The 20513-nt window shown below is 49.6% G+C and overlaps 1 protein-coding gene across 1 annotated transcript in view; it reads left to right on the top strand.

The window, feature by feature from the left end:
* LOC117876512 (sodium/hydrogen exchanger 11-like) overlaps positions 1 to 20513 on the top strand; it is a 44573-nt gene that overhangs the window by 20227 nt on the left and 3833 nt on the right. The window contains exons 4-5 of the mRNA XM_034768777.1: positions 2170 to 2318; positions 15558 to 15683. Of these exons, the coding sequence (XP_034624668.1) occupies positions 2170 to 2318; positions 15558 to 15683 (275 nt within the window). The remainder of the gene's footprint in view (positions 1 to 2169; positions 2319 to 15557; positions 15684 to 20513) is intronic.

Genomic DNA, 20513 nt, shown 5'->3' with positions numbered 1-20513 from the left:
TGATCATCTCTGCAGACTGTTCTGGAATATTTGCTACATCTGAAACAGGAAGGTCTGGCAATATCATCAGTTAAGATACACTTAACAGCAATTTCGGCATTCCACCTGCAGGATGGCCCATCAGTTTTCCTGCACAGAATGTCCATCAGTTTCCTCAAGGGCCTAGAAAGACTATATTTACAGATTTGGGAGCCCATTTCTCCAAGGGACCTAAACCTGGGCTTGTCAAAACTCATGGGCCCCCCATTTGAGCCGTTGGTGACCTGCTCCCTGTCATACCTTTCCTGGAAAGTGGCCTTTCTGGCGGCTGTTACTTCAGCCAGAAGGGTCTCAAAGGTTCGGGCCCTTACGTCAGAACCCCTTTTGCACTGTCTTCTTTAAGGACAAGGTACAGCTATGCCCTCACCCCACATTCTTCCTGACGATGGTTTCGCAGTTTCACAGTCATCAGGCAATTTTCCTGAGAGTTTTCTTCCCAAAACTTCACGCAAACAGAGAGGAGCAACACCTCCATACACTGGATGTTAGACATGCCCTAGTGTTCTATATAGGGAGAACAAAACCATTTCGTAGATCCACACAGCTCTTTGTGGCGATAGCTGACAGGATGAAAGGCTTTCCCATCTCAGCTCAGAGGATCTCATCCTGGATTGCAGCATGTATTTGCACATGCTAAGAGCAGGCACAGGTCCTGTCACCAGTTATCTTGACTGCCTGTTCTACAAGGGTGCAAGCTTCCTCAGCAGCATTCCTGGTCCAGGCCCCTATCCAGGACATTTGCAGAGCGGCAACTTGGTCATCAGTGCCCACATTTTCTTCCCACTATGCCATCACCTAGCAGGCCAGGGATGACGCTGGGTTTGGTTGAGCCATACGACAATCAACATGTCCATGAACTCTGATCCCACCTCCTTCCTTCGCTTGGGGGGGGGGGGTCACCTAATGTGGAATGGATATGTGCAAGCACTCAAAGAAGAAAAAACGGTTAGTAACCTTTCCATAACTATTGTTCTTCAAGGTATGTTGCACATGTCCATCCCACAACTCAACCTCCTACCCCTCTGTCAGAGTTGGCCGGCAAGAAGGAACTGAGGGGGATGCTATGTTGTCGGGTCTCTTGACACCGGTGCCATGAGCACACAGCACCAGAGGGCACTAAAACTGACCTGACAGGTACCACTGTAGAAAAAATTTCCGGCAATTGTGCTTGAGGCGCGTACACATCTAACGTGGAAAGGACATGTGCAACACATCTCAAAGAACAACAGTTATGGAAAGGTTAGTAACCTTTTTGGGGGGGAGGGGGAGGAGTTGGGTTGTTGTTGGTTTTTTTGTAGTTCCACTGTTTTAACATTGATGGACTCACTGGCTGACTAAGAGTTACTTGCTTGTAGATGTCAAATCTTAGATGTTGCATGTTGCTGAGTCAGTCCATAGACATCTCAGCTACACCTCTACCCTGATATAACGCGACCCGATATAACATGAATTCGGATATAATGCGGTAAAGCAGCGCTCTGGGGGGCGGGGCTGTGCTCTTCGGTGGATCAAAGCAAGTTCGATATAACGAGGTTTCACCTATAATCCAGTAACATTTTTTGGCTCCTGAGGACAGCGTTATATCGGGGTAGAGGTGTATATGACAAAAATCCCAACACAACAATAATAAAAAATCACAAAGCTAGCAAAAAGTTGGAATTGAAATCATGGGAGAACACCAGTTGTGTATGCATACATACATACATACATACATACTGTCATGTAACATACAGGAACAGTTCCTCATTGTTCAACAGTTCCTGTTCTACAGGCAGATGCTTATACTTCCCTTTTATATTTTGTTACTTAGAGCAAAAAGTATTTTTCTCCCAAAATCATAATTTTGGAGTTTGATTTTCATATATAAGCTCATCTGCCTCAAACATAGATGGGGAGGAAGGATGTCATAGTCTGTTTTTTGCATCCTTCTTCACGGTAAGAGCAGATTTGTAACTTTAGGTGAAGGATTTTTTCTATATAAGTAACTAGGAAATGACTATGACAAATGGAATTACACCAAGTAATTTTCTTTTTATTGATTTGTCAAGCATATTTAGCATTTCCCCTCAATGTGTTACCATTGAAAGCATATTTAAGTAGAAAACTTTTAACATTTCTTATTTATTTTAGGTTTAATGCAGAGTCATTATCCAGATATTGTTACTGCTGTGAAAACCAAACAGAAAGTCCATACTGTGCTAAACACAGCTACAGAAACTCTTAAAGAATTAATATCAAGTGGAATCGTGGATAAAAATGAAGGAGCAAAATTACAAAAGGTAATAAAAGCATTTCGGAGTGTTCATGTATATATTAGCTGCTGAAATGTATGCCTTTCCATCATGCCACCATTGTAAGTGAATTGTCAGTAATTTGCCTGAGACCTCTACCTCCAAGGCTTTCAGTGTGAGAGGCTTCATCTCTCAGAAGCACAAAATTGGTCTGTTTGAGTGCTGTTTTTTGGTCTAAATAACATGTTTAAAAGAGCTTTTAATGTGGAAATGCCAAATATCTAAACAATCATCCAGCAGGATTCTTGCACTTGGGTCTCTGCCTCCTGGTCTGAGTCTGGCAGAACTCCCACAGTTCAAAGAATATTTTGTTCCTGACATCTGTATTGGTAGGGTAAATGTGAACCAGTGCTCCCTACTGGGCATTGCATGTCATGCCACATATAGTAGAAATAATTCCAATAATTTCCTCCTTGGCTGTGGTGAGGGAAGGAGCGCCTGAATTTCTGTGACTTTAGCATTGTGTCAGCTCTTCAGATATCCTTGCTTTATTTTCCCCATTGTCTGGTTGGTTCTGTGGTTGTTTAAACAGTAAGCCCTCCGTTTTCAGTGCTTCAGTACAATTTTTATTTGAGACTCCTGCATTGTATTTGTCCAGCACCCTCTATCCAGGAAATTCTGACATGAGCACCAGCCTGTCTTGGAAAGGGTTTTTTCTTCTTCGAGTGATTGCTCCTGTGTATTCCACAGTAGGTGTGCGTGCTCTCCATATGCACCGGTGCCGGAAGTTTTTCCCTTAGCAGTACCCGTAGGAGGGAAGCACCGCTGTGACCCCTGGAGTGTCGCCTCTATATTGCGCTATAAAGGGAGCTGCGCACTCCCCCCACCCTCAGTTCCTTCTTGCCGCCAGTGAAGGTAGTCGGAACTTTGTGCTCCAGCCTTGCTGTATCTCTTATAGTAGCCTTAGTAGTATTCATATTCTCCAATAGTTGGGTAACTTCTTAGTTAGTGGCCTGGTGCGGGGCATGCCCCGTGCCCCAGGCTTCAAGTCATGTGACTCCTGTCGCAGTTCTATGCCAAGAAGCGACCCGCACACTCAGTGTGTTCACTGCTTGGGTGAGACTCACGTAACCGATCGCTGTAAAATCTGTAGATCGTTCAAGCCTCGAACTAAACGTGAGAGAGATATCCGGCTCCGGGCCCTGCTAATGGAATCTGCGTTGGCCCTGGCACCGGCGCGCCGACCGGACTCGGTACTGGGCACCGCGTCCTCAGTGCGGAGCGAGGTTCCCTCCACCAGCCGGCACCGCTCACCTGCTAAGAAGCAGGGAAAGACTCAGTGGTGCCAACAAAAGGACAGGGGTGAGGCCAGTCCCGAGTTGGGCAGCCCACAATCCCCCTAGGGACCCAGACCTCTGACTCGCGCTGAGCGGAGTAGCCCGGTCCCGTCCATGCGTGCCTCCCCCATGGTGAGAATGCCGTCGATGCCAGAGGCTGCACAGGCTGCTCGTGACATCCTCTCCCTTCCGGTGCCGGGTGCGCCACTCGAGACGGGCCCCTGGTCCCGAGCAGGGCCGGCTTTAGCAAGAGCGGGGCCCGATTCCTGGGGGCGGGGGGGACGGGGGGACCCGAGCCACGCCGCGGGGGGGACGGTGGGACCCGAGCCGCGCCGCGGGGGGGACGGGGGGATGGGGGGACCCGAGCTGCGCCGGGGGGGGGGGGGGGGGACCCACGCCGCGGGGGCCGGGCTGGAGCCAAGCCGGGCCAGAGCCGCTGGGGCCTGCGGGAACGGGCCGCGCCTCCCCGGAGCCCTTCTCCCGCCCCCACCACCCCCACCCCAGCTTACCTCATGCTGCTGGCCCCCCCCGCTTCGTCTCAGACTTCCCGCGAATCAGAGATTCGCGGGAAGCAGGGGAGGGGGCGGGGAAGTGAGCTGGGGGCAGGGTTGATAGCTGCAGCGCAGGGCCCTCTTGGCGCGGGGCCCAATTCAGCCGAATCGGCTGAATCGGCCTAAAGCCGGCCCTGGTCCCGAGGGAAGCCGCCGTTGGGAGCACACCAGCCCTCCCTGGCAAGACATAGCCCGCACTCCGAGGACCGTGCGCCGCCCCATTTGACGAGGTCCTCACATAGCTCACATCAGCCCTCCACTCCACTCAGACTGTCTGACTCAACTGTGCGGGAGTCTCGAGGGTCCTCCACTCCCCACCGGGGGCACAGGCACTGAGACAAGTGGCAGCGACGCTCCTCTTCAAATCGGAGCTACAGGAGCAGATCCCGATGCCACCATAACAGACGTTCAGGTTCGAGTGCCCGCTCCACCAGACACCAGGCTCGGAGCTCCCCTCGAGCGTTACCAGCACCGAAGCATCGCCGGGATGACTACAAGAGCAGCACCTTGGTCAAGTACTGCTCCTCATCGTCATCGAGGTCGAGATCTCAAGGTCGGCACTGGCACGACCGTAGACACTCCTGCCGCTCCTATGGCACTGTGCAGTCAACGGCGACCTCGGCCTCGGCACCCAGCCACCCATCCCCGAGCTGCACCGCCCCTCAAGAGCAGCTTGCACTGCTCGGCACCCAAGCCGGTCAGTGGCAAGAGGCACTGTGGCAGGGGCAATGGTGTCAATGGGCACCGTGGCTGCAATTGCCCGCCCAAGACGTCGGTAGCCGGAGCATCCCAGGCCCCTTCGGTGTCCCCTCCTCGACAGAGTCAAAAGTCGACAGACACCGAACTGGCGGCACCGGGCCCAGATTAGGTCTTGGGAGTCAAACCTCCAGCATCTCCCGATGACCTGGGAGCCGGACCAGCCCCCTCGCCGGCACCGGAGGAGACCATAGCGGCCCCTCCATCCATTCTACAGGAGGACTTTAAGGCTCATCAGGAGCTCCTCAAACAGGTAGCCTCAAATCTCCAGCTCCAGGCTGAGGAGATGGAGGAGCCATCGGCCAACCTTTTCAATGTGCTGTCCTCGGGCCGTGTGGCCCTACCTCTCCACCAAGGGATAGCCAACATATCAACTGCCCTGTGGCAAACCCCAGCTTCCTTGGTGCCCATCTCCAAGAAAGCGGAGAGAAAGTACTTTGTTCCAGCTAAGGGACATGAGTACCTGTACTCCCTCCCGGCACCCAACTCTTTGGTGGTGAAGTCAGTCAACCACCGGGAATGCCACGGTCAGCCTGCACCTACCCCCAAGGACAAAGATGCCAGGAGACTGGATTTTTTTGGCAGGAAGGTTTATTCTTCCGCGAGCTTTCAACTCAGGGTGGCCAACCACCAAGCCCTGTTGAGCCGCTATGATTTTAACTTGTGCGAGTCTCTACCGAAGTTCAAGCCTCTTCTCCCGGAGTGGGACAAAAAGGAGTTCAAGGCTCTGGTTGAGGAAGGGGCAGCAGAGGCGAAAGCAGCCCTCCAGGCCGCCTCAGACGCAGCCGACACAGCAGCCTGTTCGATGGCCTCAGCCATATCCATGCGAAGGGCGTCGTGACTTCTCCTGTCCGGTCTGTCTGTAGAGTCCCAGTCTCTGATGCAGGACCTTCCCTTCGACGAGAAAGCGTTGTTTGCGGACCAAACCGATGTCCACCTGCATGGAATGAAAGACTCCCGTACCACCCTGCAAGCTCTGGGCCTATATGTCCCACCAGCGAAGGACAAACCTAGCCCGCAGATCTCCGCTCCTCCCGCTAGAGGCAGATATGAACCGCCGCCTAAGCGACCGAGGGAGCAGAGACGCAGGTCCCAGCATCAGTCCTGCTCGGCCCCGTGACCAGGCCCCTCGAAGGGCAAGAGGCAGGGGAAGAGGCGGTTTTGACTCTTTGCAGGGGGCCACCGGGCCTGTTATCACAGACGCCCCCCCAGTTAATAAAGTTTGTGTTCTGCAACCGTTTATCTGCATTCCGAGTGGAATGGTCCCATACAACATCGGACCAGAGAGTCCTCAGCATGATTTCCAGGGGCTTCATGTTGCAGTTCGCCTCACCCCCCCTCCACCACCACCCGCCCCGGGAGGACCTCGGGGACCCAGAACACCCAGAACATACCCCCCTTCTAAGCCAAGAGGTGGCACGCCTCCTCGACCTGGGCACGGTGGAGAGGGTACCGGTAGAATTCCAGGGCAAGGGGTTTTACTCCTGATATTTCCTGATCCCGAAGGCAAAAGGAGGGCTCCGGTCCATCCTGGACCTGCGGAATCTCAACAGGTTTATGGTCCGTTACAAGTTCCACATGGTATCCCTGACCTCCATCATTCCCTCCTTAGACCCAGGGGATTGGTTCACGTCCCTGGACCTCCAGGATGCCTATTTCCACATCCATATTTTCGAGGGTCACAGGCTTTTCCTCCGCTTCCTGGTAGGCGGGACCATTACCAGTTTGCGGCCCTCCCTTTTGACCTTTCCATGGCACCCAGGGTTTTTACCAAATGCATGGCAGTGGTGGCAGCCCACCTCCGGAGGAACGTGCTGCAAATTTTTCCTTACCTAGATGATTGGCTCCTCAAGGGCAGCTCCCGGTCCTAGGTTCAGGCCCAGATGCATTTCCTGCTGTCCACATGCACAGGTCTGGGCCTAGTGGTGAACGAGGCCAAGTCCACGTTGGTACCGGTTCAGTGCATACACTTCATAGGAGCTCTGCTAGACTCAGTAGAGGCCACAGCCTCTCTTCCCTGGGACAGGTTCAAGACACTCAAAAGTCTCATAGCCTCAGTCACAGCCTTCCCCGTGACAACAGCAAGGGTGTGCCTTCAAATCCTAGGTCACATAGCAGCATGCACGTCCATGGTGTGACATGCCAGACTCAGAATGAGGCCCCTCCAACTCTGGTTGGCCTCCCAGTATTCCCAGTCCAGGGACAGCCTGGACAAGATGGTCACGATGCCAACCAATGTGGTGGCCGCTCTGCAATGGTGGTCCCTCCTGAGCAATATGCTAAACGGGATCTCCTTCCGAGAAATCCCTCCCTCACTAGACCTGGTGTCAGATGCCTCGGACCCGGGCTGGGGAGCCCATATAGGGGACATTCAAACCCAAGGCAGATGGTCGACCTTGGAATTGTCTCTGCACATAAACATCAGGGAGCTCAGGGCAGTACGCCTGGCGTGCATAACGTTCAGTTTGCACCTTCGCAGGAAGGCGGTCAGAGTCCACACGGACAACACGGTCGCGATGTATTACATCAACAGGTATGGGGGCACGCGCCTTGGCCCTGTGCTGAGAAGCTCTGGACCTATGGGAGTTTTGCATAGCCCACAATATCTCCCTACGGGCTTTCCACCTACCCGTCGCACGCAATGTGCGAGCCGATCTCCTCAGCAGGGTGTTTTCCCACCAATACGAGTGGTCACTCCACTGGGAGGTCGCCCAACAGCTCTTCCGAGAGTGGGGAGCTCCCCGGGTCGACCTCTTCGCTACCGCCCAGAACAGATGCTGCCCCCTGTTCTGCTCCAGGGCAGGGGCAGGAAGGCGGGTGAACTTGGACGCATTCCTCCTCCGGTGGTCAGACCAACTGTTCTGTGCCTTTCCACCCTTCCCACTGATAGGCAAGGTCCTGCAGAAAGTAAAGGCAGACAGGTTGAGGGTTATCCTCATAGCCCCGGATTGGGCCCGTCAGCATTGGTATGGGATCCTTCTGCAACTTTTAGCGGCCGCCCCGCGGAGCTGCCGCTTCGCCTGGATCTCCTCTCCCAGGAGAGGGGATGCCTCCTCCACCCCAACCTGGCCGCGCTCCACCTGACAGCGTGGTTGCTCCATGGTTAAATGAGGAGGAGGGAAGGTGTTCGGAGGATGTCAGATGAATTCTGCTGGAGAACAGAAAGCTGTCCACACGGCGGACGTATCTTGCCAAATGGTCTAGGTACTCCAGGTGGGCGGGGGAGCGGGGCGCCTCCCTGTCTTCTGCATCCCTCCAGCTCATTCTCGATTACCTCCTGTCCCTTAGGACCCAAGGGCTAGCTCCTGCCTCCTTCAGGGTGCATTTAGCAGCCATTACAGCCTTCCGCCCTCTGGTGCAAGGTCACTCGATGTTTTCCCATCAAATGACCTCCCGCTTTTTAAAGGGCCTAGATCGTGCATTCCCGTACGCCAGGGCCCTGGTTCCACAATGGGATCTGAATCTAGTGTTATCCCACCTCACGGGTCCTCCCTTTGAACCCTTGGCCACATGTTCCTGGTCCCAACTATCATGGAAAGTGGCATTTTTGGTGGCTATCGCCTCAGCCCGTCGGGTCTTGGAACTTAGGACCTTGACCTCGGAACCCCCGTATACGGTTTTCTACAAGGATAAGGTCCAACTTCGCCCACACCCCGCTTTTCTCCTGAAGGTGGTCTCCACATTCCATATGGATCAGGACATTTTCCTACCGGTACTCTGTCTTAAGCCTGATTTCTCCAACGAGGAACACCGCCTACACATGCTAGACGTATGTAGAGCACTGGCCTTTTACCTGGACCAAACCACGCCGTTCAGGACATCCTTGCAACTGTTCGTTGCGTCGGCCGAGTGCATGAGGGGGCACCCAGTTTCCACCCAGCGCCTTTCCCGCTAGATCACCTCGTGCATACACACATGTTACGACTTGGCAGGGGTTCCCCCACTGCCTGTTGTGAGGGCGCATTCTACGAGAGCTCAAGCCTCGTCGGCCGCCTATGTAGCCCACATCCCTATCCAGAACATATGTAGGGCTGCCACGTGGTCCTCTGTCCACACTTTTTCCTCGCACTATGCGATCGTCTCCCAAGCATGGGATGACGCCGGGTTTGGTAGGGCGGAACTCCATCCCGCTAACCTTTAAACTCCTACCCACCTCCATCAGATATAGCTTGGAATCATCTACTGTGGAATACACAGGAGCAATCACTTGAAGAAGAAAGGACAGTTACCTGTTCCGTAACTGGCGTTCTTTGAGATGTGTTGCTCCTGTCTATTCCACATCCCGCCCTCCTTCCCCTCTGTCGGAGTTGTCTGGCAAGAAGGAACCGAGGGTGAGTGGAGTGCGCAGCTCCCCTTATAGCACGATATAGATGCGCCACTTCAGGGGTCGCAGCGGTGCTCCCCTCCTATGGGTACTGCTAAGGGAAAAACTTCCGGCACCAGTGCACGTGGCGAGCACGCATACCTACTGTGGAATAGACGGGAGCAACACATCTCGAAAAACACCAGTTACGGAATGGGTAACTGTCCTTTTGGCACTGCTTATTTTGCTGTTCACTATGATCCAGGCCTTCTTCCCTAAATTAGTAGTGAGTTCCAGACACTTGCATGGGACTGCATGAGAATCTGAGCAAAGAAGGCTGCAACTAGAACTCAGAAAAATCAGAAGAAATATCTGCTGCTGGGGTACTCCGGGACAGGAACTCTGTAAGAGGCAACACTATCTTCTTTGAGTGATGGTCCCTATGTTTATTCTACACGTGGGTACGTGTGTATGCCATGCACCTGAGTTCAGAAGTTTTTCCAAGCAGCGTCTGTTGACCCACACATTCACAGTGTGTCTCCTCATGCTCCCGACCAAGTATACAAGTGGTGGTGCAGGTTGATACCATTCCAGTTTCGTCTTACCGCTGCATGGTCTGAGTCGGAACCCCTATTCCTTCTTTTCCATCAGTGATGCACACCAATGGTGCCTCTACTGTCTGGTCAAGGCGCACATCTTGGTGAAGAGCAGCATCTGCAAATCCTTCCCACCCAGAACTAGAGAGGCCCTTGAGCTCCAACTCTGCAAGTTCCTGACGGAAGAGGCAATGAGGCTCTGGAAGCACTCTGATCCTGGCCAGGGAGACTCCCGCTGTACAGTGGCCTCTTCCGACTGGTTGTGCCCTTCCCAGCATGAGCCATGGTGTGGAGATGCCGGTGTTACCCAGGGTTTTCAGAACCCAAAGCTGTGGTAACTTAACCGTTTCACTTCAGGTGATGTCAGGAATAAATCAATGGGGACACAGTGCTTCTGGCTGATGAAAGATTGATAGAAATAAGCATGCTCTCATCTAAAATTACTCTTTATTAGATTTAAGCACACACAAACATAAGCAATAGGTTTAGAACATTCAAAATAATTACCTAAAATCTGAGATGGTATTGAGTAATTAGCAGCAGGTCAGCAATTGCCCGTCTCTTCCCTGCCAGGGAGTATGCTGTCCAGAAAAAGTCACTCGGGATAGCTTCAGAGAACTGTTCCAAAGTATAATCTATTATCTAGTCCTTTTATAACTAATTTTTACAAAACACATAGCTCATAGTGACCCCTACTGGGTCATCACGTCTCCTAACTTCAATAAATTCAACATTAGCCATCTTAGCCATAATAAGCTTTTATATCAAAGGTGCCCAAACTCTAGGTCTCCATCCACTTATTTTCTTTTAGTCTCATAATCTGTTGACTCTTTTCTCCCCTCCTCCCATTCTGATTAGCAGAAACTGCAAGCCTGCTGCTAGTATTTGACCTTGCCTCCAAAAGCCCTGCTTGTCCAAATTATCCATTAACTATGTGATGGTTTATTTTATTAATTAATAGTGGCTCAATACACACAATATGGCTGCGATTAGCTTGATCAAATTTTGGGGTAACACTCCCCTCAATTCCGGGGTAACACCAAAGCCCAAGGGCACGCCACACCACTAGAGTAAGAAACACTCTCATCAGCATAAGAGCAGATCTCCACAGCAGACAGCTTATAAGAGAGACTTTTCCTCTCTGAGCCGTGCCATGTCAGATGAAATGTCGTGCATGGACCCTGGAGGGTAAGGCAAAGAAGAAGTAGGATCCGTTGGTACTGCCAATGACCTTGATACCAGGACACTTGGAGTGCCTGGCTAGAAGTGTGGCTCCAGGTGCTCCATCAGTGCTGCCTTGCCGGTATGCAGACTGGCTGGCTCTGACTGCTGAACCGGGACCTTCCAGAGTCTCAATGGGCACCCCACAAGCCCGGGGATATATATAGAAGTTAATAACACTGGAGGAGGTGTTCCTGCCATACCTACATGTCAAATCCTCTCGGGCCCGTCCATTCTTTGGGTCGTCCACGTACCTGAGGATGAATCATTGCTCCTGCTGCAGCAGAGACCCCTTCCCCATCCATCAGACCAGTGACCTCTGGTACCAATGGTCCCGCCATTTTTGATGAAACCATCATCTGACTCAGAGGAGTCCCAGGACATAGCCCCAGCAAACATTGCCTGACAGGAGCCCAGACAGGCAGCTGAGGCACCCTTATCTGCCCAGCAATGACCCCCCTGGTACCACTTTTCCCGGGGTCCATCCTCTACCTCCCATAGAAGCCTCAGGAACTATTCAAGGGACAGATGCATGGGAACGATGAGGTTCCCAGTAGTGTGGTTCCCTATGGTGTGGTCTCAAGCTCTATACACCTCTATGCCTGTGTGGCCTTATTGGGGACCTTGCTCATTGCAAAGGAGACAAGATTGCCCACACATGCCTAAAACTCCTTCAGCCATGGCTACAGCTACGCAAGTGGCAACTAAATGTCTACCAGCTCAGGTCCCCCTAATCATGAGGAAGAGGAAACAGCACTTCTCCCAGTAGACCCTGCAGGACCAGCCATCTTATCACTTTCAGATGAGGCAGTGGTGCCTCCCATGGCCCCACAATTGAATGCTTTAAAGGATTTTTAAGACCTCCTGAAAAAAATAGCAGCAACTTGTGGATTTTTGCAGTCTGCTTCTCTTGGTAGGTAGCCTATCTAGAGTTGGCCTCCAGTCTACCTCTAGATAGGCTAAGCTTGCCTATAATTGATGGATCTGTTCCAATTGCTATGAGAGACCCCAGTTACAAGTATATCCATGTCTAGAAAGGTGGGCAGAAAATACCAAGTTCCACCCAGATGTGAGACAGAAGAGAACACCACCAAAAGAAAAGAAGCTGAAGAGATGAGATTTATTCTGCAGAAAACATTATTTTTCTGCAAGCCTCCAATTTCTGCTAGCTAATTAGCAACCTCTGATGGCAAGATGTAATTTCCATATCTTTGAATAACTCTTGGTCTTCAATGACAAGTTGCTGTCAGACTCCTGCGAGGAGTTCTCATCCTTGGTTGCTGAAGGCATTTGTTAGCTAAACCTGGTCTGCAAGCTGAATTAGATTCAGCAGATACTGCCTCTTGTTCCCTGGCCATGGCTTTGGTGATGTGCAGGTTATCATGGCTACAAGGATCCAGCTTCTCCAGAGAAGTCCTCATGAGTTAAGGCACCCTATGTAGGCCCAAGAGGAGTTCCAGGAACTGTCTTTACAACAAGGTGGATGTCCCTGCCAGTTGTAGTGACAAACCTGCCTCTCGGCTTGCTCTTGGACTTCTGACCCATGGCTGTGACAACTGGTTCCTGACTCTGATCTTTAGTACTATTCCTGGCTTCTGGCTATCACTCTCTGATCACTAGGCATGACAGTCACTGCTCGAACCAGTAGGTCTGACCACTCAAGCCCCGATCATGACACCCAACATCCTGAGGTTCTCCGCTTCCCAACCCAGGGCTCTACCTCCAGTGATAGACCTATTATCATCTGTCAAGGAGAAGATCCTACACCCAGCCCTGAATTCCCTTCATCGCACAGCTTGGCTCTTGGATGGATGTTGAATGTAAAATGACTCTGTTCCTCTCCTGTTCAAGACCACCTAGTTAACAGCATAGGTGCCGACTTCATGGGTGCTCCGGGGCTGGAGCACCCACGGGGAAAAATTGGTGGGTGCTCTGCACCCACCAGCAGCCCCGCCTCACTTCACCTCTGCCTCCTCCCCCGGGCATGACGTGTCCCCACTTCTCCTCCCAGCACTTGCTGCCGCAAAACACATGGTATAACAAGCTCTGGGAGGGACGGGGGGAAGGGGAAAGGAGCAGGGAATGCGGTGCACTCAGGGGAGGAGGCAGGGCCGGGGCGGGGATTTGGGGAAGGGGTTGGAATAGGGGCAGGGACTTTGGGGAAGGGGTTGGAATGGGGGCGGGGCAGGAGTGGAGTCGGGGCAGAGGTGAGTCGAGCACTCACTGGTGCCAGCAGAAGTCGGCGCCTATGGTTAATAGTGGGAAGGACTCTGAGACAACCTTACCAGGCAAAATGGACAAGGTTTTCTCACTGGTGTCATCAGAAATCCCTGAACCCTCAGGAAGTCTCAATACTGACAATTCAAGACTACTTGTTAGAACTGAAACTCTCTATCCTATCACTGAGCTAAGTAAAAGTACACATGACAGCAAACTCAGCATGTCATCTATGCATAGAGGGTCAATATCTTTTCTCATGCAACAGTCATAACATTTCTAAAGGGCCTAATAAGAATGTTTCCATTTATCAAGGACCCTATCCCTCCATGCAATCTCAACCTGGTTCTCTCAGTGCTCATGGGCCATAGCTTGGAACTGATGGCTAAGAATTCTTTTCCATACTTGTCACTGAAAACATCATTCTCGGTAGCAATTATCTCAGCAAGGAGGGTAAGAGAGATGTAAGCACTGATGGCTGATCCTCCCTGTACATTTTTCTACCCAGGCAAGATATTGTTAAGAACAGACCTCAAGTTTTTACCAAAGGTCAAGGAATTCCATCTGAATCAACAAATCCACTTACCCGTGTTCTTCCATAGATCTCACTCTAATAAAACAGAGGCAGCTTTTCACACTTTGGATGTCAGAAGAACCCTGGCATTCTACCTCCAAAGAACAAAGCTCCAGATCTTCACCAAAATTCTTTGAGTACATCTACATTGCATTGTAAACCCGGGTCTGCCGGACCCGAGCTTGTGGACTCAGTATTTCCAAGCCTGCATTTGAGCATCCACACTATATTGTAAACCTAGGTTTACAGTTGCTGGACCTGGGTCTCAGCTGTATGCATACTGCATTACACAACTACCTGACTTGAGTCTGCAGCTTGAGTTGTATCCACACTGAAAAATGACAAGGCTTGCACCTGAGTCAGAGTGGGATTAGGCTCTGATGCAGTCCCCTAACAGGGTCCTAGGACCCAGGTCCTAAAGGTTTGCTGACCCAAATCTGATGGATTTCTGTGTGGATGGAAAGAGGGGTTGGGCTGAAACTTGAATCAGAGCCCGGGCTTAGTGTACAGTGTAAACATATCGTTTGTGGCTATTGTAGAGAGGATGAAAGGCAAAGCCATATCCTCCCAACATTTATTGAATTGGATCAGACTGTGTGAAGACTTGCTATGAGACTACAGAGAAGGACCCATCTAAAGCTGATTCTGTTGAGAGCTCAAGTAGACTCCATAGCTGCACTAAAGAATGTATCTATCCCAGTTATATGGAAGACAGTGACCTGGAGATCTGTTCATACATTCACTAAGCACTGTACCACTTACCAAAGCCTCCAGGTCAGATGCCACATTTGGCGAGGCTGTGCTCCGGTCATTAATTTTTAACTCCAAGCTCCCACCTCCAATGTACTGGTCAATTGCTTGGGAGTCACCAACAATGGAATGTTCATATGGAGAATCATTCAAAGGAGAATGAGAAATTACTTACCTTGCACAGTAACTGTAATTCTTTGAGATGTGTTGTCCAAATGCACACTCCACGACCTGCCCTCCATCCTTTCTGCCTCAAAGTTCTCTGGGGAGGAAAAACACACAAATCTGGGATTCTGTGGTTGAGAGGAAATTGAAGACAGTTGGCTCACTCTGCTCTTTTATGCACTTGCTGAGGAGCACAAATTGCTGCAGGGCCCATGCATACCAACCAGAGAGTCACATGCACACTAATAGTAGAATGTGCATGTGGGCAACATATCTTAAAAAACTCCCGTTACTGTACACAGTAAGAAACTTGTCAATATCTCCATTTTATAAATGGGGAAACAGAGGCATAGATCAGTGAAATGACTTGTCCAGGGTCACTCAGCAGAACGGTGGCAGAGCTGTATTATGACATGCTTGGATGACTTAAACCTTTGACCTTATCCAGTCCTTTCCCACTCCATCAGCCAGTCCACTTAAATGATGAAATGGTGGAAAATATCAGTTGTTAACCACCCAGGCCAAAGTAGGGCCCCAGTCCTGAAAAGACTTAATTCAATGGGACTACTCATAGTGTGGAAAGTTAAGCACGTGTGGAAATCTTTCTAGTTTTGGGGTCTAAGTGTGGGTACTATAATAAAAGCTATTTAAGAAAGGGCAGAATAACATGGAGGCTTATACGGGGGGGCTGGGGGTGGAAATGTTTCCGAATGAAGAGGTTCAGTAAGGAATAATCCACGCTTAAAGAGTTTATCTTCAGAACAAAGAGAAATTAATGCATGTAGATTACATGTGGGTTCTTTTCCCCCTTGTTTAGATGATTCTGCAAAAAAAGAAAAACGTTGGCACTCTTCCATCTACTGTTGCATCACCTACTGCAGAGGGGCTTTTACACAGTATCAGTTGGTTAGAAAATGAAAAGAACCAAATTGAGTTCATGCAGGTAATGTTTAGCTTGCTGATATGGTTCCAGATCCTTTATAATGTTCTGTCTTCAAAAGGCAAATATTATGGAGGCACTTATATTGACTGTATAGTTATGGCTGTCTTGAGTTTGGTACTTAAAGAAGGGATTCAACCTCTGTTATGTACAAAGAATGCAGCATATCCTCCCCAAATTTACCACACTTATTCTTTGAATATTAAATTAATTTTCTGATAATTTACAAGTAAGTCTCTTAATTAGTTTGACTTAATTTTAAAATGGGCCCTTTTAAGAAATTTAGCATATGTCAGACCTTTCTTTTGGCCCAAATGATGTTAATAATGGAATAAAACAGACTCTTTGAACTTTTCTTATATTTAATGCCATTGCAATGTCATGTATATCTGAAGAAATTAGGTTCTAATTAAGCTAAATTATTAATAGTCAGTGTATTGAATTGTTATGATTATAGACAGGGCCATCTCAGTAGTTCAGTTCATTCTTAAATGGAGACATTGGGACATCAGAGATAACCAATCATAGAATATCAGGGTTGGAAGGAACCTCAGGAGGTCATCTAGTCCAACCCCCTGCTCAAAGCAGGACCAATCCCCAACTAAATCATCCCAGCCAGGGCTTTGTCACGCCTGACCTTAAAAACCTCTAAGGAAGGAGATTCCACCAGCTCCCTAGGTAACCCATTCCAGTGCTTCACCACTCTCCTAGTGAAAAAGTTTTTCCTAATATCCAACCTAAACCTCCCCCACTGCAACTTGAGACCATTACTCCTTGTTCTGTCATCTGGTACCACTGAGAGCAGTCTAGATCCATCCTCTTTGGAACCCCATTTCAGGTAGTTGAAAGCAGCTATCAAATCCCCCCTCATTCTTCTCTTCTGCAGATTAAACAATCCTAGTTCCCTCAGCCTCTCCTCATAAGTCATGTGCTCCAGCCCCCTAATCACTTTTGTTGCCCTCCGCTGGACTCTTTCCAATTTTTCCACATCCTTCTTGTAGTGTGGGGCCCAAAACTGGACACAGTATTCCAGATGAGGCCACACCAATGTCGAATAGAGGGGAATGATCACGTCCCTCAATCTGCTGGCAATGCCCCTACTTATACCGCCCAAAATGCAGTTAGCCTTCTTGGCAACCAGGGCACACTGTTGACTCATATCCAGCTTCTCATCCACTGGAACCCCTGGGTCTTTTTCTGCAGAACTGCTGCCTAGCCATTAGGTCCATAATCTGTAGCAGTGCATGGGATTCTTCTGTCCTAAGTGCAGGACTCTGCACTTGTCCTTGTTAAACCTCATCAGATTTCTTTTTTGCCCAATCCTCTAATTTGTCTAGGTCCCTTTGAGGCCTCATAACACTCCCTCTTTGGCCAATTTGCATGCTGCAGTTCTATTTGTTGAAATGAGCCAGTGGCATGAGAAGAACTCATGTCAGGAGATCTCACTTAGTAGATGACGTGGCAACTAGATTGTCTCCTGCTGTCACTGCTCTTAAAAGTTCCATAGTCACATAGTAGTTCCTTTGTTTTATCCTCTGTTGGGAAAGTTGAACACCTTCCATGGAACATGGGGACATCATATGGGACATCTGGATGGCTCCTCCCATGCCTAGCACATCACCACTTACTCCTCCAATTTGACACACTTCCCTGCTGACCTTTCCCAGCCCCTTCACATCCCTTCTCACTGTCTCTCCAAAGACATGGCTGCTTCCCCTTTCCTTTGCCTCCGTATGGTGCTCCTTTCTGGTACTGGTGGTGTTGAAGGCAGATGTTAGGGAAACTGGTGCTATGTAATAATAATATTAGGTGAAGGTTGGCATAGGGAGAGCCAATATCTCTACTTTGTAAGGAGTGACACTGCACTCCTGCCTCAGTTTAAGTGTAAAAAAAAATTACAAAAATGTGCTTTGAGTGTCCTCTGCATATTCCCACTCTTGGAACTTGCACTGACAAGTGCATCAGCATCCTTTAGAACTATCAGATCAAAGAGGCATAACTGACAAGACCTCTTGTAATAGAAGGGCCTGAAGTCCATTTTGTCTCTCTTTGTGGGCCCGAGGTGTGAATTCTACAGGTAGCACAATGTGCCGGATATAACGGGTTCGGTCACAGAAACCCCCTTGGGACTGCCACCTGATGTGCTGAGACTACCTCTGAGCCCTTTTTCCCTGGCAGCTTGGGACTTCAGTACACTGTCTTGTTGAGCCAGACACGGTAGCCTGCTCCAAACACAAACCCAGATCTGAACCACATCCCCCAAAAGTTGCAGACTTAACTGAAGACGGCCTAGAAAGTGCTCCTGTCTCTAGCACCCAGATACCCAGTTCCCAATGGGATCCAAACCCCAAACGAATCAGTTTTACTCTGTATAAAGCTTATACAGGGTAAATTCATAAATTGTTCGCCCACTATAACACTGATAGAGAGATATGCACAGCTGTTTGCTCCCCCAGGTATTAATTGCTTGTTCTGAGTTAATTAATAAGCAAAACGTGATTTTATTAAATATAAAAAGTAGGATTTAAGTGGTTCCAAGTAATAACAGACAGAACAAAGTAAATTACCAAGCAAAATAAAACTAAAACATGCACGTCTAAACCTAATACAGTAGGAAATAAAATGCAGGTAAATCTCACCCTCAGAGATGTTCCAATAAGCTTCTTTCAGAGATTAGACTCTTTCCTAGTCTGGGTCCAGCAATCACTCACACCCCCGTAGTTACTATTCTTTGTTCCAGTTTCTTTCAGGCATCTCTTTGGGGTGGAGAGGCCATCTTTTGAGCCAGCTGACGACAAAATGGAGGGGTTTCCAGGGCCTTTTATATTCTCTCTCTTGTGGGAGGAAACCCCTTTGTTCTCTTGTGAAAAATCACAACAACAAGATGGAGTCTGTAGCCACCTGGGCAAGTCACATGTCTATGGATGATTCAGCTTTTTGCAGGCTGATGCCATTGTTTACATGTTAGTTTGAACATTCCCAGGAAAGCTCAGATGTGGATCGGCGTCTCCCAAAGTCCATTGTCAGTTAAGTGTTTCTTGATTGGGCACTTACTGAGAATTGGCTTTTCTCAAGAAGCTGACCAAATGCTTCACTGAGGCTACTTAGAATCAAACAAGTACAAAGCCAACTTCAAATACAAAAATGATACACACATACAGACAGCATAATCCTAACCAGCAAACTACAACCTTTCCATAGTCACCCCACTTGGCCTCCTCTGTACAAGAACTGGTGCATCCATAGGATCCTGGTTGCACCAATGATCTATACAGTCACCGTTTATGTCAATAACGACACACCAGAGATTGATTCCTCCCCTAAGCACTTCAGACAATGAATATGTGCATCAGAATGCAGGAAGACTGCTAGGAGATCTGGAGAGGTTCATTTTCTTTCGCTGCTGTGATTGGAAGGAACTGAGGCGACAATAGGCATCAAGCCCCTTTTATATCCATAGTAACTCTCTTTTGTCCTGCTTTGCTTCACCTTTTCTTGGGAAAAATTTTCAAACATGAATGCCTGGAACTTGCCCCACCAGTTTATTGTATTGTATCCAAATCGCAGGAAATTGTGGTGTACTTGCATTTTTCCAGGCACACTTACTGCTTGTATGTTTGAAAATGTGGTCTCTCAAATCAATCTTGTAGGCAGGTATATTCAATACATTGTAATAAAGATTTCAAACTTTTCAAACTGATGCTATAGAAAAAGAAACTATTATAGCCTGCCCTCAGCGGTGCATAGGAGAAATAATTATTGTTCTTAAAGTGATTGGCCATATGGACTCCACTCTTGGTACTCATACACCCCCATGTGCAAAATCAGATTCTTTTGGCCAGTAGTGTCCATTGGGGCTGTGATTGCATCCTAAGTGCATTTGTAAACAAGGACATAAAGGGGAAAGCAAGCCCAGTTGTACCTCATTTACTTCTTACCACCCATGGCAGCAAAACCGAACCTCAGCATTGTCCATCTGCATCTTTGTGCACCGTGTGCTACAATTAGTGATAGTTAGTCTTTAGAATAGCTAGTTAGTAGCTAGTTAGATAGTAGTGTATATTAGTGTTTTTACCCATTGGCATGACTGCTCCCCCCTCCAAAAAAATTATACTCCGATATTTAGATATACACTAGACCCCACACCTTTCCTTCCCCATTCAGGGGCTTTAGCAAAATGGCAGAACTGAAATCCCCTGTATTCAAAGCCTGCTCTCTTGTGACGCTTTAGTAAATGTCACTTAATGACAGACACCCTGTTGGCCCCCCTTTTTTGTCTAGGAGAGGAATAGATTCCTGAGCAATATTCCATATATTGCTCCTTCTCTAAGTGAACTCAGAAAGCTAGAGAAGCCCATCTAAAATTATTCCTCCTGGAACACTCAATGCAAGCTTTCTCAGACACTGGAAGGAAGGATACAGCTAAACCTCAGGCTTCCGGTCAGTCCCTCTCCATCAGGGCCGGCTCTAACTTTTTTGCTGCCCCAGGCAAAAAAGAAGAGCGCCACCTTGCCGAAACCCCCGCTCCCCCCCACCCCCCCAGGCCCCCCCCGGCCCGCTCAACCCCCCGGAGCGCTGGGCGGCCCAACCCCCCGCCCCCCCCCGCAAGTGCCGGGCCGCCGAACCCTCCCCCCAGCACCGGGTCGGGCCGCCAAACACGCCCCCCTCCGAACGCCGGGCTGGGCCGCCCAAACCTCCGGAGTGCCAGGCCGGGCTGGGCAAACCTCCACCCTCCCGCCCCGAGCACTGCGCTGGGCCAGGCCGCCCAAACCCCCGGAGCGCCGGGCCGGGCCGCCCAAACCCCCCCCCCCCCCCCCCCCCCCCCCCCCCCCC

The sequence above is a fragment of the Trachemys scripta genome, chromosome 4 (assembly GCF_013100865.1).
Source record: "Trachemys scripta elegans isolate TJP31775 chromosome 4, CAS_Tse_1.0, whole genome shotgun sequence".
Lineage (NCBI taxonomy): Eukaryota > Metazoa > Chordata > Testudines > Emydidae > Trachemys > Trachemys scripta.
Note: the sequence above shows the minus strand (reverse complement) of the source record. Positions and strands in the feature narration are given on the sequence as shown.